The sequence below is a fragment of the Epinephelus fuscoguttatus genome, linkage group LG1 (genome assembly GCF_011397635.1).
Source record: "Epinephelus fuscoguttatus linkage group LG1, E.fuscoguttatus.final_Chr_v1".
Taxonomy (NCBI): Eukaryota; Metazoa; Chordata; class Actinopteri; order Perciformes; family Serranidae; genus Epinephelus; species Epinephelus fuscoguttatus.
The window spans coordinates 32518584-32544442 of record NC_064752.1 but is presented as its reverse complement, the minus strand read 5'-3'; the positions used below and the strand labels follow the sequence as shown (position 1 = coordinate 32544442).

General features: G+C 42.5%; 1 protein-coding gene across 2 annotated transcripts in view; it reads left to right on the top strand.

Moving 5' to 3' along the window:
• The first annotated feature begins 1184 nt into the window (after positions 1 to 1184).
• LOC125888970 (tensin-2-like) overlaps positions 1185 to 25859 on the top strand; it is a 38593-nt gene continuing 13918 nt past the window's right edge. Inside the window, exons 1-4 of one of the 2 annotated variants that reach the window (XM_049576640.1) lie at positions 1185 to 1874; positions 12909 to 13014; positions 13171 to 13208; positions 25767 to 25799. In XM_049576640.1, the coding sequence (XP_049432597.1) occupies positions 1752 to 1874; positions 12909 to 13014; positions 13171 to 13208; positions 25767 to 25799 (300 nt within the window). In that variant the 5' untranslated portion in view covers positions 1185 to 1751. The remainder of the gene's footprint in view (positions 1875 to 12908; positions 13015 to 13170; positions 13209 to 25766; positions 25800 to 25859) is intronic. The other variant, XM_049576631.1, reaches the window with a different exon arrangement.

Here is a 25859-nt window from a genome sequence, read left to right as displayed (position 1 = left end):
AGCTACCTCATGACAATGCTGCTTATCATTTTTAATTATGCTCATTATTATTTTTGTCTCTTTTGCTCTAAGCTGCTGAAGTACTCTCAGTCTTACAAATGAATGCATGCTGTTTTTACATTGTACTACTTTTACCTAAGTGAAGCTCTGATTACGTCGTCTAGCTCTGTGTCAGTATAAAGAGGGCTGAGTGTGTGTGTTTGTGCACCCACCCACCACCACTCGCCCCCACCCCTGTTGCCATGTGAGTCAGCAGCTGGTCCACACAGGAGGGTCCTTCCTTCCACTTAAGCCACAACATGACTCGGGTTTGCGTCATCCAGGTCCCTCAGTGATGTATCAAGTGAAATTTGCAATCATCATGCAGTCATTTTAAATACATATAATCTGTCATGATCAACTACACAGTGTCAGCTGATGTCGTCACTGGAGCTGTAAGACAGAGGCAACTGTGAGGTTGCTGAGGATTTTATTTGTGCTCTTATTAATGCATGCTGATGGTTTTGTCGCCTAATTTAGCTCGCAGCCACAGATTTGTCTCACTTTAAACCAAGGACGGCTTTGTACGCTGTACCCGGAGGCCAGAAACATGGTTTTAGAAAGAGCTTATTGTTGGAGATTTTTCCCCTCACAACCCTAAAACCTCCAGCTTCAAGCAGTATTTTGTCTGGAGAACCCGGTTTGGGGAAACACAGTTATGTGTGTGTGTGTGTTACAGAGGGAGAGCTGAAGGAATTCAACGAGGGGAGAAGCAGATCTGAGATTTAAGCACAGAGCCTATCATTGTTTTCATTTCAGTGGAAAGCAAGTGAGGGATTAAAAGAGAGGACATTAATGTTGTCATGTGTCTGATCAAACTGGGTCTCAGAGGTCATTACATTTTGCATTTTCCCATCTGAGGGAGATGCAGAGATCCTGTTTACTAAAAACCCAAGCAGTGAAACACATCCTCACAAGCCGACAGGAGGAAGAAGTGGGATCAAGCCTACAACAGTATGTTCTCATGTGCAAAGTTACAGAGTCTAGAGGGATGACGTGTGTGAAAGAAGCTCTATCTAATCACTCCCCCATGAGGAAGAGAAGAGTGAGAGGGGCTGAAGTGAAGCCAAAGGAAAGGGGAAGGGCCTGACATCAACAAGCCAAAACAGCTGCCCCCTTCTCCCCCATGGAGAGACAGCAAGAGGAGCCTGATGGAGCAAGAGAGGGAGGGGAAGAGTGGAGGGTCTGTAAGTGTGCAGTGGGAGAGAGCAGCGTACGAGGCATTTGAGGGTCTGTAGAGGCGAGGGGAAGAGGCGAAGGTATTGGCAAGTTGAAAGGGGGCAGGGAAGAGAGAGGTGGTGAGTGTGCGCTTGCATGCTTTGAGAGTGAGGATAGCCAGGGAGCAAGGGACAGGGAAGAGTGTAAGAGGAGAGGGTCTGTGCTTGGTGACACTTTCTGGAGGGGTGAAAGAGAGGTTGTAAGAAGAGAGGAGGGGACAGGAGGGGGGAAAAAGTCATCTGGGGTGGATTCCAAGGCAGGACAAGCTGTCAGAGAGACGGGCAGAGGTGTGAGGAGTCACTGGGAGAAAGAAGGAACATGCTGGGGAAGACGTTAGCTGTCGCAGAAAAGTAAGGAGGCCCATCAAAACATGAAGCGCTGAAAGGAGGAGAAGAAGAGGAGGACCTTCTGGAGCAAAGCACTTGCATGTTGAAAGAGCGGATAAGGGTTGAGGAAACTTAAGATACAGGGCAAAAGAGGTGTCTGCTGGAGGTATGGGGTGCATTCACAGCACGAGCGCCGGCAGGATGAAGATACATGGACCTGATACTGACACAGGAGGAATCCCCATAAAGGCGGACCCTGAGGTGCATCCGGAGATCCTTCAACTTGCTGAGGTAAGTGAATGACTACTCTTTGGGTCACCGTAAATCTGGTTGAACATGGCAGAAAGGTCTCGCTGTAAGGACAGAGCTGTTTGCAGTTTGAGTATAAACAAAGCACATGATTGATAGAACCAACACATGATGGTCCTGGTGGATGTTATTACACTAATGCAGTTGTTTCAAATAGCCATGAACACAGCTCAGGGTTTGTCTTTGTTTCAGCAGGAGAAGCTGGACTTTGTTTAATTGTTCTACACTTTATTCACTGCACACTATCAACCAAAGGAATCCAAAGAATTACCACTACATTTCCAAATTGGATGACTCCAAAGCCTTTCTCTCTTACGAAATATTCCTCCTCTGTGTTTTTGCCAGTGTTAAATAGAACAGAAGCATCTCATGCCGCACATGCTCGCATACCAAAAGATAAACATGTGTTTTGCAGGTCCAATTTAGACCCGCATCAGAAGCGTGAGTTGCACGCACTAGTTATGTTAATGAGATTTTTTAAAAGTTCGATTTTAATGTCCTTGTAAATTTGTCATCCCCGCTGCATACAATGGGATCAGTGGCAATAAACGTGGAAAAAATAGACACAGACAGTGGTGAACGACCCACTTGATCCCTCTTAATCATGTATCTCTGGGGTCAAGAGGAAGTGGTATAAGTTACTGTCCGTTTCTCACCCGTCGTCTGCCTGGCTGCCGGCTCTATTTAGGAGCATGTATGGATTTAGGAGGAAGACACGTAAAGCCTCTGGAGGGTTTTTATAGAGACTAAAAAGTGTCTGTTGGTGTAGCACCGAGGCTACGCACCAGAATGTGTGTGTTCTCACATGTCAGGGTAAATCATACTCCGGCATGTTATACGTCAGAGTGAAAGGACAAAGATAGGAACATTTATTTGAAGTAATGTCACTTTGTTTTCACACAGCTCTGCAAGTAAACTCCTGGATCTTGCTGGAACAAAAACATTACTCAGATCACATGTGGCTTCAAATCCCCTAAAGCCCTGATTGTGTGTGTCTGTCTGAATTTCTTAGTGTGTGTGTGTGTGTGTGTGTGTGTGTGTGTGTGTGTGTGTGTCTGACCATGCCAAATTATGATAACATAGTCCCAACTGAATGGGTGGACTCTGCAGTGGAGAGGAATGAAATATGTCATACATGCAAACAGTCCAGGAGTTCTTAATGTTGTTTGTAGTGTGTTTTCTTCTGTGTGTGTGTGTGTGTGTGTGTGTGTGTCTCTCTCTCTCTCTCTCTCTCTCTCTCTCTCTCTCTCACTCACTCTCTCTCTCTCTCTCTCTCTCTCTCTCTCTCTCTCTCTCACACACACACACACACACACACACTCAGACACTCATTCCCGCACCTATTTTCAGCATTTTCATAGCTGTTTAGAGGTGACAGCCCCTACTCATGCAGGTTAAAAATACCCTGCCAGAACCAGAGCATACCCCTGGCTTGCCACCTGCTCCCGTCCCTTCCTGCGTGGATCGTGCGTCGTGTGTGTGTGTGTGTGTGTGCGCGCGCGTGTGTGTTACTCAAAGCTAGAGGTTGTGGCTCCTGCTCTCCGGCATGTCATCACCACTAAGGTGTCCCTGAAAAAAACACTCACGCAGACCAAGGCATTTAGTCTGGGGGTGTGTCACTGTACTCTGTATTCAATTACAGTGTGTGTGTGTGTGTGTGTGTGTGTACTTTTACATCTATCTTTGTGAGAACCAATTTGGGTTTTTGCCCATGAGAGTGAGGACATTTTGGCTGCTTCTCACCTTAGGATAGACCATCAAAGGCCTGTTTGAGGGTTCAGATTTAGTTGTAAGGTTCAGGATAGACTTTGGCTGAAATAAAGGTGTAGGTGTTTCGGGTTATATCTATACATACACATATTTTTCCTCTTACCTGTTGTGCTATTTATTAGGGATGGGGGAAAAATCAATACAGCAAAGCATTGCGATATTTTTGTGTGGCAATATCATCATCGTCATTCCACAGTGCCAAGTATCAATTTTTTACTATATAAATTATTAATATTACAAATACAATTTTTTCAGTCCACTGCATACAGTTTGCTGCTGCAAAAAAAATGGCTGAAGTGAGATGAACAGACTGGAAACTTTATCTTATTACATAAAACAGATGTTGACAAAGTTTTGCTCTGCAGACATGATTTACAGTTGAAAACAGGTAATAAATTGCAATATATCACAATATATTTTATCGCAATACTCAACATATCACAGCATATTTCAGATTGCAGTAGTATTGTATTGCGACTTAAGTGTCGTGAAAATATTGTATCATTGATCCTCTGATGATTCCCACCCCTACTATCAGTCTAAATTGTTTTGGTGTGAGTTACAGTGTGTTGAAGATATCTGCTGTCTTCTCTTAAATATAAAGGAACTCAATGGCACTCAGACTGTGGTGCTCAAAGCGCCCAAAAAATACATTTGAAAAACTCAACAGCAACGTCTCTTTCCAGAAATCATGACCTGGTTACTCAAGATAATCCACAAACTTTGTTGTGAGCAGTTTCATGTAGGGACTGTTTTCCTTCTACTAAACTACACCCACCAACCGTATTTTGCGCAGAAGGAAGTGTGCATCTACTCATTGACGTGAGGCTTGTGGCATCACGAGATGTAAACATTACTGCTGTCCTCCCTGGTTGAGCTTTAACGTTAGCTAGCTTAGTGATGCTAGGTGAGCTAGCAGTAGGTGCACACTTCTTTCTGTGCGGTGATACCATTGGTGGGTTTAGTTTGGTAGGAAGAAAATAGTCCCTACATAAAACTGCCCACACCAAGGTCTGTGGATTATCTTGAGTAACTGGGTCATGATTTCTGGAAAGAGACATTGCTGCTGAGTTTTTCAAATGTATTTTTTTTGAGCACAAAATATCAAGTGCCATGTAGTAGGCACTATCTTCAACACTCAGAAGCTCACACCAGAACAATTTAGGCTGATAAACAGCACTACAGGTAAGAGGAAAAATGTGTATTTTTGATTTTGGGGTGAACTGTCCCTTTAAGCTGAGGGTGGGAGGCTAGAGAGTGCATGATGTCAATGAAGGTCCTCATAAGTATAGAATTACAGGGTTGCATGTGTGTGCCACAGCTTTATATTTTTACCATTCGAATGAATCATCACAATGTGTACATTTCATAAAATATGTTTTAATGCATATGAAACACACTCAGCTTTAGATAACTTTCCTGAGTTTTTGAATAACAACCTTAAAATGCTGCTGCTGCTGCTGCTGCTGCTGCCATCCTCACAGTAATGAAAAGCTCATGCAGCCTCAGTCATAAAGAAATCCATTATGCTTCTGTTTGTGCCTGACCCTCTCCTCATCTCCATGTTAGAAGTGGAAGTGCTCCGGGCTCTCTGCAGTGGTCAGAGATGCTTGCAGAATGACACACGCTTTGGCTGCAAAAATCCAAACGGGGTGGGGTTCTTTAATACTGCAATGCAATACTGCAACACTGCTGATAGTCATGGGAGCCTCTGGAGACCGAATGTCCTCTCCACTTAAGTTCTTTTCTACTGGGATCAAATGTACAACACCTGTATACAGCCCAGGGCAGTCCATGTTTAGTCCAAATATAAAAATACCTTTAAAAACTCAACCTTTTAAGGGTTTAAAACGCTCAAAATTATAGTGCATTAAACTTATAGCCTACTATCATTGTGACTGGATTGTCATATGTAGCATATGCTCGTAGTGTTATGTACACCCTTACTGCTTTCTCCATTTACTGTTCTCTGAAATGCTGATCAGGGGAAACGGAGGGAAAGAACAGCTGGGAGAAAAGTGCGGCATTATGTGAACAGACACCGCCACGCTGTGAGATTCATGAGTCATTTCATTTGTTAGTTTTAAATTGAATGCCTGCACTTTGGTCCCATTTGTCATTTTTTTGCAGATGATTAATGCCATGCAAATTGTTTCAGCTTAAGTGTTAAATCAACCAACCGACTGCTAACAACTCTGGTAACACGCTGTGTTTTAGAGCTTTGTTTATTGCTGAACAGAGAAGGATGATTGCCAACTTTTCATCATGCTTGGTAGCACCAGCAAAGAGAATCATACTTATCATTTTACAGTCTTTGATATTTAACTTAATGGAGGAGTGTGTAAGATTTAGAAAGATTTTGTGTTCTCCTGGTTAGAATTCCTTCAGTGTTCATTGTTCAGGAGATTTTTTACCAGGAGCCAGATTATCTGCAGAGGTCTCTTCCACTCCAAAACAAGAAAGCAGGTGATTTAAGCCATTAAAAACACCAAATAAAGCAGTTTTAAGTTAAAAAATCTGGTGTTTTCCCAACATTGCTTGTCGTAGAGGGGCTTCTTACTATGGTGCTCAACACAAAAACACAAATGGCTCTAACTAGAGCCAATGTTTAGTTTGTTCTTTCTGGGCTACTGTAAAAACATGGTGGTACAACATGGTGATCTGTAGGCGAGGGCCTGCTGCCTTTGTGGATATAAACAGCTCATTCTAAGGCAACAAAATCACAGCAATCTTATTTTCAAGTAATTATACACTTAAGAAAATGTACTTATTATATTATATACGTACTATATCAGCACTTTGGTACTCTGTGGTTGTTTGAAAGTGCTTTACAAATAAAGTTGGATTGGATTGATTATATCCCATCTCTGCCAATACATCTCCCCTTAATCCTACACACTGAACCTTTAAGGGAAAATGTCCATTAAATGAGCATCTTTGACATGAAATAATTAATGGAAATCCTTGATGTCATTAGTTTGTCACATTTGTCAGAGGTTTAACAGCTCAGTCTGAGGTGTGTAATTGAGGCAGCCTGCCCCCTAAACTCATAAAGGAAGAGATATGACATAAAGGTATTTAAATGTGTGGGTGTGATTAACTTATTTTAAGGGACATTTGTCATCTTGTGATCTTGTGACCAAAGTTGAGACACAGTTATCACCATTAGGTCAGCCTTTACTGGTCAGAGAAAGTTATACAACTATTTGTCCACCAGGCGGTGCCCTTTACTCGTCCTGCGTTTCTTTAGTTTGAACCTCAAACTGACACCCTGGCATCAAAAGATGAGTAATTGCTTTGAGATTTCAACATGGAACTGACGAAATGTCGTCATCTGAGATGTTTGTCTCTTGAAAGAATTCAGGGACCTTTAAGGAGGAGAAGAAACAGCACTCAGAGTCATAACTGGCCAGTGTCAGCTTCAGGGGATCATTTTGCAATACACCAATGCACTTACGTCAATTTACTGTTGTCTTGGGTAACATTTGAATATTAGAAACTGGCTTGGACATCACGTCTCTATAAAAGCTGTGTTGTTTTGGTGATTTTTTGGGCATCTTGGCTCAGATGTGCAGCCACAAAACCCAATTACATGTGTAAACATGGAAAAATATTTGTAATTGAGTTGACCAAAAGCAAATGGCAAAGAAAAAATCAATTAAATGTCTAGTTATGTTACGTTAGTATTTGCAACTTAGTGTTACTCATATAATACTTATAAAAAGATGATATATTCAGATTATAATATATAGAGATTTTAAGAAATTTCTCTTGTAGCAGTGGATTCAGTGTTTGTGTATTCTGCATATTATGGCATTTCATATAGATTAATTTGTCTTCATGTGCAAAGAGAGCTCCTCTGATACCAGTTATTGGCCTTTCTGTGAGTCCGACCAAGCAAACTCCTCAGTGCCATTACTGAAGACTCCACTTTTAGACCCACAGGTGATCTCAGGTCAGGTGTATTGAGGACACGGTTCTATGTTCAGCAGCTCAGTGGGCCATTACATAAGTCTAATCGATTCAAGCTCCAAAATTCAGGAGTTATGTAATAACATTTAAAATGTAAATAGCTTGAGGGGATGATGATCCTCTTCTCCCCTCACATGCCCTCTTTTTGTCAGGTTCACACAGATTCAACACATTCAGTGGATGCCGGGGTTTATGGCAGCTTCCATTCATCATAAAAGCAGAGGGCATAAGTCGATAGTCCGATGTTACTCAGCTGCTGTGATTATAAGATCAATACATACAGTATAATGGTAATGTGTCCCATCCATGCCTGTGAGCATCTGATCCGTTCCGGTCACTGATCAAAATAAACAGTGTTTTTCCACGTGAGAGGGTTTTTGTTGTCACATATGACAAGAACAACAATTTCATTATATTAAAAAATGAATGCACTCACAAGTTTATTTTATAGCTGATGCTTTTTCTGTTGGTGAAAGCACACCTAACAACAATTTTAATCACCCTGTGTGACCCCTGGAGTTATTATGGCTCATGGTATTGTTCTGGAGGTATTGTTATAACCATCTATTGTCAATGCTTTCAGCTTTGGCTCACACATCAAACAGGATGCAGATTACTTCTTTGTTTAGTCACCATTGCTGTGGAAAGCCCCGATTTGTCGACTGTTTAGTTAAAGGACTAGGTCAACATTTTGGGAAATACTATCATTTGCTTTCTTGCTCAGAGTTAGATGAGATCAGTACCGCTCTTCTGTCTATGCCAGGGGTCGGCAACCTTTACTATCAAAAGAAGAACAAACAAAAAATATGTCTGTAGCCACAAAACATATTTTAGCCTCATAGTAAAGGTAACACAGCCTTGTAAGTCAAATTCAGCCCAGCAACATTACCGAGAGACCTAAATGATCTGAATTATCTATATGTTTTAGCACATGGTGGCTACTCTGCAGTGGGCTATTTGTGAATCTTTGGGACTTATACTTTGCAGCATTGCCAATGAAAGCAAATGAAATTGTCCATGCACTATTAAGTTCTCCATTTTTTCCTGATACATTTCCCCATTTGGATTTGGAATCCAAAGCTAGCCCAGCTAGGGAGACTCAAGACTACTGTAGCCATCGCTAGTGATGCTTTTAGAGGAAAAGGCACCAGGCCAGACGTGTGATACACATTTTAGTTCATGAAATTTTAACATATTTTTTTTAATCGGTATATAGGCTGGGCATTTTTACGATTGAGGAACATAAGAATCACTTAAGGCCTACAACTGTAACCATAATTACTGCACAGATTATATTTCTGGGTTATTTTGTATTATTTGAGTTACTGTGTTATTTATCAATGGGTACATTATTTATATTTAAGCAGTAATAGATTCAGCATTATTGAGTTTCTAGTAAATTATTATTTTGTCGTCATTTATAGTGCTTTGTATATTGTCTCATTTGTATTTTCATGTGTGGTGTTGAAGTGGAGTCATTGTGTTCCCTTGGTTATGAGCTAACTGGTTCCTACCTGTTTTGGGGACAGGTATGAGTGGTACACAAGAGAGAGTGAGTGCCTCATGCTTAATAGTGAAGAGAAGTTGCCATACCCCTAAGTTGGGATGTGATAGTACTGTCTTGCCATGTTGGTAAAAATTAAACAAAGAAGAAATGTTGTAGCCCGCTTGTTACCCACAGCCCAGAAGAACAGTGGAACACACATTTTAGTTTAGCTTCAAGACTGGAAACAAGAGGAAACAGACTTGTTTACTGTGCAGTTAATGAAGATGTGGTTAACCTGTATGACTACTGAGGTGCTTTTCTTGTTTATTTAAATGTTGCTGCTTCCTAAACCTTTCTGATCCACCTGCAAGTGGATTAAAAACACCTGAATTTAACAGAGATTTACAGTTTTTAATGAAGCAAGTCACAAATTCTGTGTATTTGTTTTGTTGAGCGTTGTGAAGCATAGTCTGAGCGAATCAGCTGCATTTACATTCACATTATGTAACCCCACAAAGCTCAGGGTAGGGCTACATAAAACATTAATTTTACATTTCTAGTCATAAAGGATTTAGACATGCTTACTCTCCTCCTGAGAGACATGGCTGTTTTATAATACACTGCGGTTAATAGACTGAGTTTCCTTCCACTCACTCACAATCCAAGATGGTGGGCGAAGTGAGACTCTGGTGTCGGATAAAAATGTTGTTTGTGAGAGTGTTAGTCCAGACCCTGAGTGCAGACACCTTCACCTTTCAAAGTTAAATTCAATGCCCCTCCTGTTTGGAAAAACCCAGGCATCGGAAAAAGTTAAAAAAAAAAAAAAAAAAAAAAGGCATGAGCTGAGAAATGTTTTTTTTTAAGGACTAGAGAAATGTATCGAGTCATTTAACAGGAAAAGGAACAGCAGTGTGTGCAGGTACACTGTTTGTGGCCCTCCGCCTCTCACATTGCCTCAGCCACACACACACACATACACAAACACAGAGTAAAAACACCATCTCCTTCCTGATGTTTCCAGGCACCTCCTGCTCAAGGAAAGATTTAATGGTTTAATGTGCTTCACATGCTGTCAGGAGGCAATGCTCTGGGAGAACATTACCACAGCTTTATATAAACATTGTCCCTCTTTTCACTGGGACAGTTGAGTATTGCTTTATAAAAAGAAAAAGACACGGATTATGACTCAGGGTGTTACATTTATATGTGTGTGTGCCTTGTGTGTCTGTAAAAACTTGCGTATTATGGGTTTTTCTCCAAGGTTAAAGCTTTATTTACATATCTTCTCTATTATCTAAATTTATGCTGTTATCATTCAGTTCATGTGGGGTATTCTTAGAATATAAGATGTTTCAGCTAATAACACACACACACACACACACAAATTTGACTTCATCATTTTGAAAAAGGCAGCGAACAGTTACAGTGTGTCTGTTTGTTTCAGATTTATCCTTGTCTCTTTGCTTTGCCCACAGAAGCTCATGTCTCATGTTTACACAGCTGCCATCATGATCCAGTGTGGTACCACCTTGCAGTGTTGAAAGTAAATTTATAGTAAGACTGTAATCAAAGAGTAGAGACCCCAGCTACTTCAGCCAAAAGAGAACTAAAATTTGTTACATATTAGTAGTAATAGTTTCGGTTATGTAATGTACTGTTCAGTTTCCCTGTGGGTTTGTGGTAAGAGACTGTTCTCTAAGGTAAACTGTTGGCCAATTTATTATTGCCATATTGTTGAGGCGTATTTTAATGAGTTGAATATTTTTTATATGCATTGTATTGGCTTGAGGAGAGAGAGGCAAAGGGCCTTTTGATTGGTTGCCATGGATAGGTTGACAAAAAATAAAACAGGAAGCACAATTTAACAAGATGCTGTGTTAGTTGTAGACTTCAGTCAGGCACAGCTATGCTTTGAGGTAAATGCTAACTTTAGCACGGCAAAATGCTAACAGTGACGATGCTAACACGCTGATGTGTAATGTTCATCTTGGTCTAGCGTGTTAGCATGCTAATTACTAATTAGCATTAAACACAAGGAATGGCATCAGTTTTGAAAGAATCTGGACATACACCAAAGTAGCCTATAGAGGATGTTAAGTTGCATCAAAATGATGGACATGGCTACAACGATGTCACCATTGGTTTGTGGATTCTGTTTTGAAGCCTCATGTTTGGCATTTCAGAAGTCGCCATTTCGTTTTTTTTGGAGCCAGAAATGATCATATTTGGGCGAGAGGCTGATGCCACGGAGGAGCAAGGGGTGAATCTGACTGAGAAGCTGAGGGCACTATCTGCAGACAGTCTGTCACTCAAAGTGGCCCGCCCTTAATTATGCATAACTTTAAGTCTCAATAAAATGTAAATGGGTGAGTTATATAAAAATTCACATCCCATACAGTTGTCATGAGTAGAGTGCCCCAGGAATGAGTCCTAAAACCCATTAATGAGTTAGCATTTTTACACTGCTGCTTCCCTTGTGTTGAAGTCAATGGGTTTTTTGAATTGATTTTTTTGTTAGATGCCTGAAATACGGACTGTGGTTAACACAAGTTTAAGAGACTTTCACATCTTGCTTACAGCATAAAATAAATAAGTAAATACCCCACTCGTGAACTTTGTAGCCTCTTTGTGTCTTTAAAAATGCAGTTGCTAACAAGCGTCTAAATGATACTACAGAACATCATCACACCTAACATGGCTTTACAGTCTTGTTACGGTGGTGACGTTAGATCATGCAACAGTAGAGTAGTTTGTTTATAGCCTTACATTAGCTTTTTACTTCTGGAGATTAAATTCAGGCTTCAATAATCATGAACGTAGAGTTAAATTGTGAAGATTATCTTGGTGAACAAAATGTGTACCATAAACATTAGTTTACCACAGAGCTTATTTTCAGTAATGATGCAAAAGCCAATAAAAAAAATCCCATGGGCGTTTTGACGAGGGTACCAGTGCGATGCTAACTTCAGCCTAAAGAAAAGTCTCTGGGGCACTCTTTGTTGAAATTAGCTATAGTGACCAAAGCCTTTTTTTTTGTACCAGGCTGTAAACATGTTTATTTCTGCTGTAAAGATGGACATTTTAACATGGGGGGGTCTATGGGGTTTGACTGACTTCTGAAGCCAGTCTCAAGTGGCCATTAGAGGAACTGCAGTTTCACGGCACTTCCGTGTTGGCTTTATTTTTAAGCTTAGGAGGTTGCTGCTTGCTATTCTAGGGTCTATGGTCTAGACAGACACCCCCAGGGACTTGAAGAAAGCCAACAGCATCACAAAGGTCACCACTAAAACAATGAACACCACCTCTGTGTATTCAGTTTAGCTCACCTGTGACCGTGCAGCATATTAGAGGAGGGGGCTGGCAGCACAGAGCTGCTTGTTTTTCATCATCTTAGCCACCCCACAGACTGAGACAGAATGAGGACAAGTTAAAAGACGAGACAACAGGACTCCTTAAAACACAGCGTGATATGACAGGAGTTTTTAGTGGAGGAAGCAGAATTTACAGCAGGTAGGGCTTCAGTGCTCATGCTGGGTGTCACTGAAGCAGTGCACATCTGTACTGACAGGACAGCAGCTGCACTGGGGACAATTACTGTCCAGAGCTGAGATAAAATGTCTTAAGACAAATGGGAAAACTGCTGAAGCTGAACATGTCACAACCACATTTATATTCATGTGGTTTCAGTCTTTTCAATGATAAAATGAATGACTCTGTTTTCACCTCTACTCTGACTTATTCTATTTGTTGTGAGAATGCTCAGACTTGACAGCCCTTTGTGTCTGCAGCTCGCCAAAGCAGGGAGCCACACCTTCATGGAGAAAAGCTTCAAGAGGAAACGGGTGTGTGATGTCTGCAAGCTGAACATCGACAACCCCGGGGCTTTCTGCAAGGGTGAGTCCGTGTCTCAGTCAGGTCAGAGACACACAACTGACTAGCATAGATACACACCTCGTCTTGACACAGATGAGCTCACCCTGACTGTCCTCTCCCTGTCTCCCTCAAAGCTGACTCTCAGAATAAAACATGTACTCTCCTTTCTGTGCGCAGAGTGCAAGGTTGCAGTCCACAAGACGTGTGAAGCCAAGGTAAGCTGAACGTTTCCTCCCTGAATGCATCACTTTACCTTTCTCCTGTCCTAAGAAAATTGCTCCTGTGTCAGAGGTTCAGATGTTAATACGGTGTGAGTCTTAAGTGGAGTTAGCCATGTGCACTGACCTAGATGTCTGGTTAAGGAAAGGCCACCCCCCCCACCCTGAACTGCAACCAGCCAGGTTGCTATGAGTAATTCATTCATGTGTTAACATGGCATAGCAGGAGCTCCTCAGAGTCCTCAAACAACCAGGACGTCTCTGTTGTCTCTCTAATACAGACTGATATGAAGCATTTGTGCATATTAAAGAATAATATTTCACACAGTACTCTGATTGTACCCATTAGCACTGTCTGTGAGAGGTGTTGTTAGGCTGATCAGAGGGGGGCAGTAGTGAGCTGTGAGCTGTCACGATAAGCGTAAGAAGAGGAGGAAAATACAAGATGCAGCAGCTCGGAGAGATGACACCACCAGAGGAAAACTGTCTGTGTGCTATCTGTCAGGTTGTAACAGATCAGTAGATGTGTGCTTTTATTAATAAGGAAGACATGCACAAAAAAGAGGGGCTTCTGAACTGGCTGGAGACAACTGGAGGCTACTTGTTTGCAAGAAATACGCTCGCACAACGGACAATCCTCCAATGGTCTGTTGGGAATAGGGTCGAACTGTATCTGTAACTGGCATTTTAAAGGTACACTATGAGGAAAAAACAATAGACTCATACAAATGTAATCCCTCTCAATCAACACTTATGGCCCACCAGAAATGTGTGGTGGTGTATTTTTCCATGAACAGAAAAATGATGAATCCGCACACCAAAATGAGCTCCCGTGCATTTTAATAGCGTGACGTTTCGAGCTCTACGCTCGTAGCGTAGAGCTCGAAACCCCAGATTCACTCTTGTTTGGCATTTCACCTTGCTATATTTGCATTATTTCTGCGCTGTGTCTCTTAGATGCCTGCTGCCTACAGTCTGGCACATGGTCGCTACCTTTTTACAAAGTCCCGACCCCACCTGAGGGCTGTGGTGCTACACGCCCATAAACATCCCAGATGAAGAAAGTAAGACAATACAGGCAGAGGGCAGAGTCTTTGCAGGAAAAATACACCTCAAAAACAGAAGAAAGGACGCGCACATCCCCAAAAGCCCGTTTGGGTTGGGTGCTGGATCTAAAAAATCAACAATGAACAGAAAAATGATGAATCCGCACACCAAAATGAGCTCCCGTGCATTTTAATAGCGTGACGTTTCGAGCTCTACGCTCTTCCTCAGACTTCCAGTCTGAGGAAGAGCGTAGAGCTTCCAGTCTGAGGAAGAGCGTAGAGCTCGAAACGTCACGCTATTAAAATGCACGGGAGCTCATTTTGGTGTGCGGATTCATCATTTTTCTGTTCATTGTTGATTTTTTAGATCCAGCACCCAACCCAAACGGGCTTTTGGGGATGTGCGCGTCCTTTCTTCTGTTTTTGAGGTGTATTTTTCCTGCAAAGACTCTGCCCTCTGCCTGTGAGAGAAAACAAGACACACTAAATACTCTGGTGAGGGGAAGCGTAACAAGACACAGGTGAGGCTAATTAGTGTGGAACCCTTTTGATGACTTCACACAGGTGAAGTCATCAAAAGGGAGGGAATACACACAGGGGCAGGAAGTGAGGTGATCTGAAACGTGAGGAGATGTGAGTTTCAAAATAAAACAGGAAATAATGTGAATGAATGAAATAAACATAACCTAAGAAACATGAGCTGTGACACATGTTTACAGACACAGACAATTAACCTTTGACACTACTATTCACATCTAATATGAGGTGTGTTAAAAAAAACTTAGATTATATGTTGCTCATGCATTGTATATTACAATGCATGAGCAACAATGTAAGCATTAGCTAACTGCCTAAAAAGTATATGTAACGTGAGATTAAAGATATGAAAGAGAAAAAAATACCTGGAAACACTTTGCTGCTACAGTGGAGCTCAACTGCAGATGTTTTCATGTGGTAAATGTGTGGTATTGTTGTCATTCCCTTAGAATCAAACAGAAATTCTTGTCACCATTTTTGCGCTGCCATAAAAGAACAGAATTCATTGTAGAGGCAGCAGGGAAACAGTTTGGTCGACAGGCAGTGACCTTAATAGATGAGATTGCGACGCAACAGATTGCGTTTTGAGTAATTTGCCTAATCTTTGTTGCTTTTGAGTGGATTCTTTCATCACAAGAGGACATGATTGCGTTGTGTAAGAGAGAGGCACTCTCCCTGTCCGCAGCTTATGTCAAAGCGTTGGCAGAAGCTGCCTCTGCTCTCCTGTGACCCCGCTCACAGCAGCTCAGTGTCACACACCACTGAATGGGCTCATGACCTTGCTGTAACTGTGTTGTTGTGCCTCGCTCTCCAACAGAACAAACACACACACACACACACACACACACACACACACACACACACACACACAAAAACAACACATTTGCACTTGGACACACTGCCTTCATTTCTCAGGTCAGCTCAAATCCTGCAGGATTTATGACAAGAGGGGGGAACTTTGCCTTCCTGCCTCCCCCTCCTCCTCCTCCTCCTCCACACACACACTGTAATGGTGTACAACTGGGCACTACCAGCTGTTGTGCCTTAGCAGCATGTATTAAAAGAGGATTATTATTTTTGTCATACTCGTCCCCCTGGTCACCACGGCGATAGCCAAAAACAACCCTTGGTGGCTGCAATAGAGGCAGGCGCCGTGGACGAGAGTGGACATCGTCACACGGGACGATGATCAATCTGGATAGGAGAAGTCTGAGCGGGTAAATATAGAAAATAACAAGAGTGCCATAGATGCCTGCCAGTGAGTGATCGGTGGGAGGGTGACGCAAATAAGTAAGGGGCAGCTGGGGAGGCAGACCGTGTATATGTGTGTGTGTGTGTGTGTGTGTGTCTAATCAGTCCCATTTGGGGGTATTCATAAATAAAGGGGAACATAGGGTCAAGGCTGCAGATTGATGTCTGCTACATGTCACGCTATGCTCTCGCTGTATGTTTCTATGTGCTGCTCATATGTCAACATATTGCTTCCTTTCTTTTTTTACTCCTTTCATCTCTTGCGTCTCACTGTCATCATCTTTTTTTATCTTTCATCTCTGTTAGATTTCTCCTTTTTCCTGATGTTTTATAGACACAGTTAAAGCTTTTCCCACCTTCTCCGTGGTGTTGTTTTGTCTTTTCAAGTCTTAAGTGCTTTCATCAGCATGTTATGCCACCTTTTTACCATCTCCACAAGCACTAGTTTCAGTTTCACTTTTTTTTTTTTGCATCATTTATGCAGGCCATATAATTCTGCCTCTTTGTCCTGCTGCCACTTGTCATCTCTCTCTCAGCCTCAGGCCAGCGCAGAGGTCACTGGAGTGGACATCAGCACTCTGTGGGACTGCCCAGTGTCTGCATGTGGTGTATTGATGTGTGTGTGTGTGTGTGTGTGTGTGTGTGTGTGTGTGTGTGTGTGCACGTGCAAGGGAAAGCACTCGCGCAGTCGACGTGCTTTACTGTCTCTGGGCATATGACACAGGCAGAGCAAGAGGGGAACGTTATGTTGCATGTGCTGCTGGCACAGTGGGAGTGTGTGTGTTATCGTGAGAGAGGGAGGGAGGCAAAGGGAACGGGTGAGTGAGAGCAGAGAGCTTGTACGAGACAGAGAGAGGGAGGTAGTGTATCCCACTCTACAGACAGGACTGCTCAGAGGCAGAGGGAAAGACTGAAGCTGCTTGTTGAGAGGTAAAAACACGCTCTGTATTTACTCAGTGAAGCTCTGGCTTTAGTTTACTCATATATACTCAGCTCCTCAGTTATTAACTTTTCATGTACTTTGTGTATTTTGCTTTCCTATTCAGTGGCAATCTAACAACCTGAAAGCCTCTTCACGCACAGTGTTTTCTCTGATAATGCGGCATGTGATTCTGCATATTATTCCATTAAAGCTGTAGCCAGAGAGCGCTGGCTGTGCCCAGAAAGAGGATTTCATTTACTGTGATTAAGGCAAGTGCAGAAAATGAAGAGGAGACTCCTGCTGTGACCTACAAAAAAATACACAGATTTTAATTTTTAATAGCAGAGAGTGAAAGATTTACTTTTTAATGAGATAGTTCACTATTATGTGCAGCTTGGCAGACTGTGGAAACTCTACCTAGTCTATATGCTACTATGCATACCTGTAAATGTCAAATTATGTCAAATTTACAGCCAAGATGTGCTAGACTATTTCTGGGATGGATTAGATGTGTTGTGGGCATGTGTCTGTCTGTTTGTGTGTGCACTTGCAAGTGTCTGCACACACCAGCGTCCATCTATCTGCATGCACAACTTTTCTTACTTTTACTTTTTAATTACTCTGCACAACTCTGCTGTGTGAATGCATTTTCCCACTGTATCTACCTACGTCAGCGCTATGTTTGTGTTGTGAATTGTGTACGGACAGGCATCTATGACCAAAGGGCACCTGACAGAGACAAATGGCTTTATCTGAGACACACTCAGCTGTCCTAACATCATCTGATGGATCCTAATGTTGCGTAGTGAAATACAGATGGCTGCTCACACACACAGCAGCTGTTGTGCTAATGTTTCATGCTGATTTATGAATTGATATAGCAATTATGATGCTGTATGGACTGTGGGCTGATGTAATGAGCAAGTTTCAACAATGTTCAATGTTGCTCCTTGTTACTGCCAGTGGAGCTGGGAGAGTTTCTAAAACACCCCAAAGTTTGGTTTTTACTTATTCCCCCTTCGTATACACTGATACTGATATATCTGCAGCGTGCTAATAACGGCTGATTTACCTCTCTAGCTCTTGTCCCAGTGTTGTCAGTTTCTTGAGCAACAAGTGTCATGTTTTTCCACCTGTTCTGTTGTCTGTGGCTCACTACGGGAGACCGGGTGGACATGCTCTCCTGTGGTGGCTCTACGTGCCATGGCACATCAGTGGGGAGGCAGAAACAGCATTAAGTCGATAGAGATGGAGAACTCAGTAGGATGGTGCTTGGATAGATAGTCTTGCCAGATGAACGTCTGTGTGACTTGATCAAAGGTAGTAATTTATTGATGTCACACTGTTGTTGCTATTTATAGCCATCACCGGCATGATGCGTTGCTGTGTACAAATAATCATCATGGTTAATTAAATTTTACTGCTCTACTCGTCTTATCAATAATGTAGTATTACAGAGACAGTGCGCACACACACGCACACACACACACACACACGCGCGCGCGCGCACACACAGATGCGTGCACAGTGTTTGTATTTACTCTTTGCTTTTCATTTCCTGAGAGCTTGAGCCAAGTGATGGGTGCACAGCAAGCCTTGTTTAATATTCCAGGAATTACACAACTCTTATTTTGGCAGGGTCTTTAAAACAATTTGAGCTCATCTGAGTGTTGTTTGTCATTTTTAGATGGATGTTGACTAGGGTTATTTTTCATTTTCTGGATGTTAAATGTTGCTAGGCAAAACGCCAAGGCCAAAATACAAATGTATGTTGCCATGCTGCAGTCAGACGCAGAGTTGTAGCACAAATCCATTGCCAGATTGCTTGAAAATGTCACCGCTGCTGCCAGAGAGGCACGTGGATTTGTGAGATGACTGATGGACTAATAGACAAAATGAGGCTTTAAGTGTTCAGAGGGACGTATGATCTAAAATAAGGGGCTCTATCAAAATAGCTCTGTGAAATCTCTCTGCTGTATGTCAGTGGTCAGTGTGTTCAGCTGTTGACATTTCTCTTCCGAGCAACGCTCGCTCTCGCTTTCTGCCTGCGTTTCTCTTTCCTCCTCTCCCTCTTCCTGATGTTTTTTTCCTCCCTCTCAGCTCCATCTCTATCTCCACTCTCTGGATAGTTTGTTTTTGCTTTGAGCCTCCATTCGTGCTTCCTCTCGCTCCCTTCTTCTCTGGGGCCGGTTACATAGCGACTTGCCCCTGCTAGGCACGATGCTTATCGAGGTGTCCTTTGTCATCTGATGTTGTTTATTCAATGGGAGCACATACTTGTGTCTCACGGCAGAGATGATTGTAGTTATCCTGTCTCCAGGCACTAAAGGCAGAGAGAGGGGCAGAGTGTGAGGTAGCAGTAAAGGGGAAGCAGAGGGGGAGTGATGGACTGCAGGGGTTAGGAAATGCAGAAATGAGGGATCAAAGATGAGAGAAAACGGAAGAAAGGCAGAGCGATAATGAGAAGAAAGAGAGGGGATGCCATACTTTCATGTGAAGCCTCCTAAATCACAGCCACTCCTAAATTTGCCCTCTGGTACCCTGGGTGAAATGTTAACAGTCTGTGCTCCAAAAAAACCCTCCAAAAAGCCTCAGAGTTTGTTTTTTTTTTAGCTTTCAGTGGACTTTGGCCTTTAGCGTCTTTTTGTGAGGGTATGGAACTTGGAATAAGCCATGGTTATTTTGCTTTTCCACTTTCAAACGGGAAAGGCTTACTCACTTCTCCCTCTTCAGAGTGTGATGTCAGCTCTGAGTAGACTGTCAGAATGAAACTCGCTCCTGCTGGATGGCATACCGAAGCCCGTGTCTCAAACACTCACATTTATCTCCCGCTTCCCCATAACTGACTCAGCTGCTCCAGCAGATCTCGGTGCTGGATTTTCTCTCCCTGGAATAGGAGTGATGATTTAAGATGTGGCAGCGACAACTTTTAGGATTTGCGCCACAGTCACTCTGTTGTGGAGCAGCCAGGAAACTCTTAATCAAGATTCACTTTTACTCAATGAAGATTTAATGTAGATTAATTCTGATTAATCTAATCAATCAATATGTTGCTGATCAAATAGGCTGTAAATGTCAGAAGCAGTGAAAAATCCCTATCACAATTTCCCAGAGCCCAAGATTATGTCTTAAAGGCACAGTTCACACCAAAATCAAAAATACCTTCTACTACCTGTAGTACTGTTTAACAGCCCAGATTGTTTTGGTGTGAGTTACCTAGTGTTGGAATTATCGCCCACTACAAGGCGCTTTATTTGTGACGCTCAAAAAAACACATTTGAAAAACTCAACAGCAATGTCTCTTTCCAGAAATCATGACAAGGTTACCCCAAATAATCCACAGACCTTGTTGTGACCAGTTTCATATAGGAACTATTTTCTTGTTACCAAACTACATCCGGCAACTGTATCACCGCACAGAAGGAAGCGTGCACCTACTGCTATCTCACCTAGCATCACTAAGCTAGCTAATGTTACAGCTCAATCAGGGAGGACGCCATTAATGTTTACATCTTGTGCTGTCACAAGCCTCCCATCAATGAGTAGATGCACTCTTCCTTCTGCCCAATGATGCAGTTGGTGGATATAGTTCAGTAGAAGGAAAATAGTTGCCAAGTGGTGGAAATACTGACCATAGAGATGCCATAGATAGATAAACGGCACCCGGCAGCATGAGGGGGAAATGCAGCGGGACAAGGACGAGAGTTAGGTTGTCCGAGTGGGGCAGGTGGGAGGGGTGGTAGACGGGTCCAACAAACAGCGACTTTCACCCAAGAGAGCGGTGTTCGCATCCTGTAAGATTCTAAGGCCAGACCCTGTTCTTTTTTTTCCCTGAACCTAACCACGTACTTTTGTTGCCTAAACCCAGCCATGTGTGTTTGTTGTTGAAGGAAAAAAAACATCAATTTGGGGTGTTGTTCCAACGTATGTAACAGGCAGAACTTGACACGGCATCCCAGACTGTCAACAGCCAATGTACCCAGGGTACCTTGCACATCATATGTGGACGTGGAAAGTCCATGACCAAACATCAATATGTGACAATGTGGGAGTGAGAATTTGATGCTCTCGAATATAATGAAATGAGATGTATATATATATGTGTGTGTGTGTGTGTGTGTGTGTGTGTGTGTGTGTGTGTGTGTGTGTGAAAAACTCATGAAATCATGACGCTTCCATTTGCATTGTGATACGGATGGTGGGTGTAGTTCGGTAGAAAGACAATACTTCCTTCATGAAACTGCTCACAACAAGGTCAGTAGATTATCTTGTGTAACTGGGTCATGTTTTCTGGAAAGAGACATTGCTGTTCAGTTTTTCAAATTTATTTTTTGTTTTGTTTTGTTTTGTTCGGTGCTCTGAGCGCCACAAGCTGAGCACCATCTACTTCCATTATATTTAAGAGAAGGCAGACATCTCTACGAACAATATCGCCAACACTCAGCAACTCACACCAAAACAATCTAGATTGATAAATAGCTCTACTGTCCCTTAAACAAAAGGTAGACATTCTGGGAAATACATGTATTTTCTTTTGTTTCCAGAGTTGAGAAAATCAGTATCACTCTCATATTTCTTGGTTCAGTATGAAGCTGGAGTGAGCAGCTGGTTAGCTTAGCTTAGCTTAGCTTAACATGAAATCTGAAAACAGGGTGAAATTGGCAGCCTGGCTCTGTCCAAATAGTGTCTTTAAATGCTACAGTATAATGTGCTGATGAATGAGTTTTTAGCAGTGCTGGAAGGAAGCAGTACAGTCATATTTCAGGAGCTGAAACTCGGGAATGTTTGGCATTTTACTTTAATACATTAATGAAAAGTGTTACTTGATGAACAAAGCATATTTAACCACTTCACAGACCAGGCGTCCAGTCCACTAAACAGTCAGTCAGTCCCTGACTGCTGTCATTGGCACCTCAGTAAATGCTAGCTGATGAACAGGACAAACTGAACCAGATGGCTCCACTCCCAGTGGCTCCAGTGAACAGTCCACATGCATTAATGAAGACCCTGAGGCTGGCAGAGCCACCAAAGACACGTGTACACACTCTGCATGTGTGTGTGTGTCGGTGTTTGTATGTGCGTGTGCATGCATGAACCTAGGTTGACCACCGCTGACATCCTGTTGCAAATTGCTTCCTGTTGACTCTGGTGTCTTCCTCCTCTGCTTCTTTGCTGCATATTGGTACGACCCTGGTCTTCTTCTGCATACATGTGTGTGTGTTTGTGTTTACACATGGGTACACATGTGCATGTTGTATCTGTCTCCTACTGTTCCTTCCTGGAGCCGACCACTTTATCCACTTAACTACCATTATTAAGCCTATTAAGAGAGGAGCTCTACCCTATGGCTGAAGCTCTTTTATTTCCTACAGAAGGTTTTTGAACATGTCTGTGATCTGTCGTTGTACATTAACACACTGGAGAGTACAGATTATTCTTCTGCTGTGGTGGAATGTGAGAAGAAATGACTAAAGACCAAAGAGATCATTTAAAAAACATAAATTACAAATTACAGAGTGTTAGAATATCAGCTGTCAGTCTGTATCAGACCTGCATGACAATAATCACGTCATGACATCATCTTGTCGGTTCAGCAGTTGCACATTTTCTTGAATGTTCTCTTCCACGCAGTAACCAATTACAGCATGCCGTTTTCCCCTTCACGCCTCCTTTTACTCATTCCGCCATGGATCACATGTCTGTTTATGTTTCCGCTCTTTTTTTCCCTCTTCACATTGTCCCAAACTTTCTCCATTCTCCCCTTTGAAATGTCATTTGCCATTTCCTGTGTGTGTGGTGTGAAATAGGAAAGCTGTTGCTTGGGTTTACTCCATGTAATATTAAAAGCATCTTTTTGTACTCGTGTCATTTTGGACGATTATGAAAGCAAGTAGGAGACATAAGAATTTGAATTTTAACAGCCAAAAACTTTCAAAAGCAACATCTGGGCTACCCAGGACATGACAGGCAATCAAGACTGAATGTTTATGTCCAATCAGTTGCACATAAACAGCTCAACTGGATATCTCAAGGAAACTGAATTGAACGCAACTGGACTTAATTTTGTCTTAGAAGACGTTTCACCTCTTATCCAATAGGCTTCATCAGTTCATGCTTGTCTGACTAGGCTGAAACTAGTCTGAGAAACTGGTGTGGAAAACGTCTTCTAAGACAAAACTAAGTCCAGTTGCGTTCGATTCAATTGCCTTGAGATGACTATGACCTGGATAAATGAGAATATCCACAGGCAGCTCAACTAGATGATTTACCAGAGCCCCCAGAGCAAATACATGCAGATGAATGGTTTTCAGAGTCAAATAATTCAATGCTGTGAAGTCAGTAGTAGTATTTAAATTTCAGCAAAGCAAGGCAAAGCTTTAGATTTACTGGTTCATCTACATCCCAACCCTCACCTATGGTCATGATGAGCTTTAATGACCGAAAGAATGAGATCACAGATACAAGCGGCCAAAATGAGTTCCCTCAGAAGTTACTGCCTTAGAGATAATGTAAAGAGCTCAGACATCCCAAGGGAGCTCGGAGTAGAGCTGCTGCTCCTTTGCGTCGAAAGGGATCAGTTGAGGTGGTTCGGGCATCTGATCAGGATGCCTCCTGGGCGCCTCTTGTTAGAGGTGTTCCAGGCATGTCTAACTGGTAGGAGGCCCAAGGGTAGACTCAGAAGACGCTGAAGGGATTACATATCTCGTCTGGCCTAGGAGCGCCCCAGGGTCTCCCAGGAGGAGCTGGAAAGCGTTGCTGGGGAAAGGGATGTCTGGAATACTTTGTTCAGCCTGCTGCCCCTGTGACAAGGCTTAGGTTTTCTGTAATAATGGACTATTGAAGCAAATCAGACACATAGCCTGAGTACATCCATCCACCCATTTTCAACTGCTTATCCAAATGTTCCAGGTTGCCATTGCTGATGTCATAGAAATGTGTTGCACTAACACAAAGTGAAATGAAGATACTTGTTGACACTAATCTCACTATCAGCACATAATGACCATAATGGTTGTTGTGCAAGAATTAACCAATTAGCCACCAATCAAATAAGTTATTAGTATTCATTCTGAGCCTTCCAGGCAGACACTGGTCGACAGCACAGTATTCCTGGGTGGGCCCAGACTCCCCCCGACTGCCTTGACCAGCCAAATCAAATCAGCTGCCAACGTTTACTACAGCTCACATCAGTATCGTGCATCTATTAATGTCTCTCTCTGACAAGCTGCATGAGCACCATGATGCAAGATCAGCAGCAGCCCCTCACTGTGGTAAAATTTACCACAGAGTTTTGATGTCATTTAAACAATGTCATGTCTGTGACGCCGACACAAGGACATGACATACCTACGAGACACGCGGCTCTTCAGCACCTACTGAGCAAAGACAAAAACAAATCAACCTCGACTGTCAGCGACTGAAATCAAACACCCTCACAATTAAATTTATCTGGAGCTCAGATCAAAGCTTGTTTGACAATCAGCCGTAGTGAGCATTAGGTGCCTTTATTTTTGTCAAAGTTAGAGCAAGGATGTTTTACAAATTAGCCCTGAGAGCCAACATCTACCTGGAAGTTATGACATCAACCTAAAACATGGGAGTGAAAATGTCTTACAACTCTGATCATACCTCAGCTTGTAGCGAGTGTATTTCTGCTCAGTCGCTGTTGTTTTCCTCAGTTGTAGATCATTGTGATTGCAGGCATTTGACTTGTTAACCTGTTGTCTGGCACCTGTCAGCACTCAGCCTCAGAGGGCAGCTCTGCTGTCAAACAATCTCATGAAAAGGGTCAAAGGTCAAAAGTTGACAGGGTGTCACCTGTCTAGGTTTACAGTTGGAGCCTGTAGTTGTGCTGCAGTACTCAACGTCGGACTCCTTTCTTTCATTTTCCGTTTGCTAGGCTGTGTTATCAATGCATTTCTTGTTTTAAATCAAATTTGATTTGCATCGTGAAGTGTTTCATCTCATGAGACCATCCAATGAGTCAGAAACCTAAAACATGCACCGACATTCCAGTTTCTTCGAGCTTGTCACTTCAGGGTCAACTGTCGTCTTCATAATAAACAGTCCAGTAGTGGCTGTAGCCAGTTTGAATGACCTCAGCTTCCCTCTCTTTTTCTTACTGTGTATGTGTGTGTGTGCGTGTGTGTTTGTGGTTTCGACAATTTACTGTTGGCTCACCGGCAGGGTACAAGGACTGCTCACCACATGTAGAGACTTCCTCCAGTAAACTTTATCCCTCTCACTCCTCTCCTTCTTCTTCTTTACGAGGCAGAAAACACAATCAATCACTTTTATTGAGCATCTCTTGTTATAGTGAGCGCTGCCTGGACAGCACAATAAACACCAGTCAGTGCGAAAGACGCATTCCAAAAAAAAAAAAAAAAAAAAAAAAAAAAGACAGTACAACATCTTCAAGTTTCTTACATTTCTGCAAATATGTGTGCAGGCGCTTGTTTGACCTTCTCTGTTGGTGTGCACCAGTCTGTGTGTGCGTGTCTGACATCATGCGTCACTAACCCGTCATGTGGAACAGCCAGATCTGTGCTGACAGCCTCTCCTTCAAACCAGCTGCAGTGGATGACATAAAGAAAGTGAGAATGAATCTTACCGTCCTCTCTATCAGTTCTTCCTCATCCCTCCATCCCTTCATCTGTGCTGCTGGAGCACGACCAAGAGCGTTAAACCAAACACATGACTTGGCATGTGTTAGTACATTCCCAGTGTGTTTGAGTGTGTGTGCGCGCATATGGTTATGTGACTGCTGCAAAAACCAATTATGTGCTCATTTCCTTTCAGGTGACTCCCACCTGTTCCTCAGCACCAGACCTGGTAAGTGTGTGCATGTAGTTTAGTATGATGTAATCATAGACTGTGTGGATGTAATGCAAT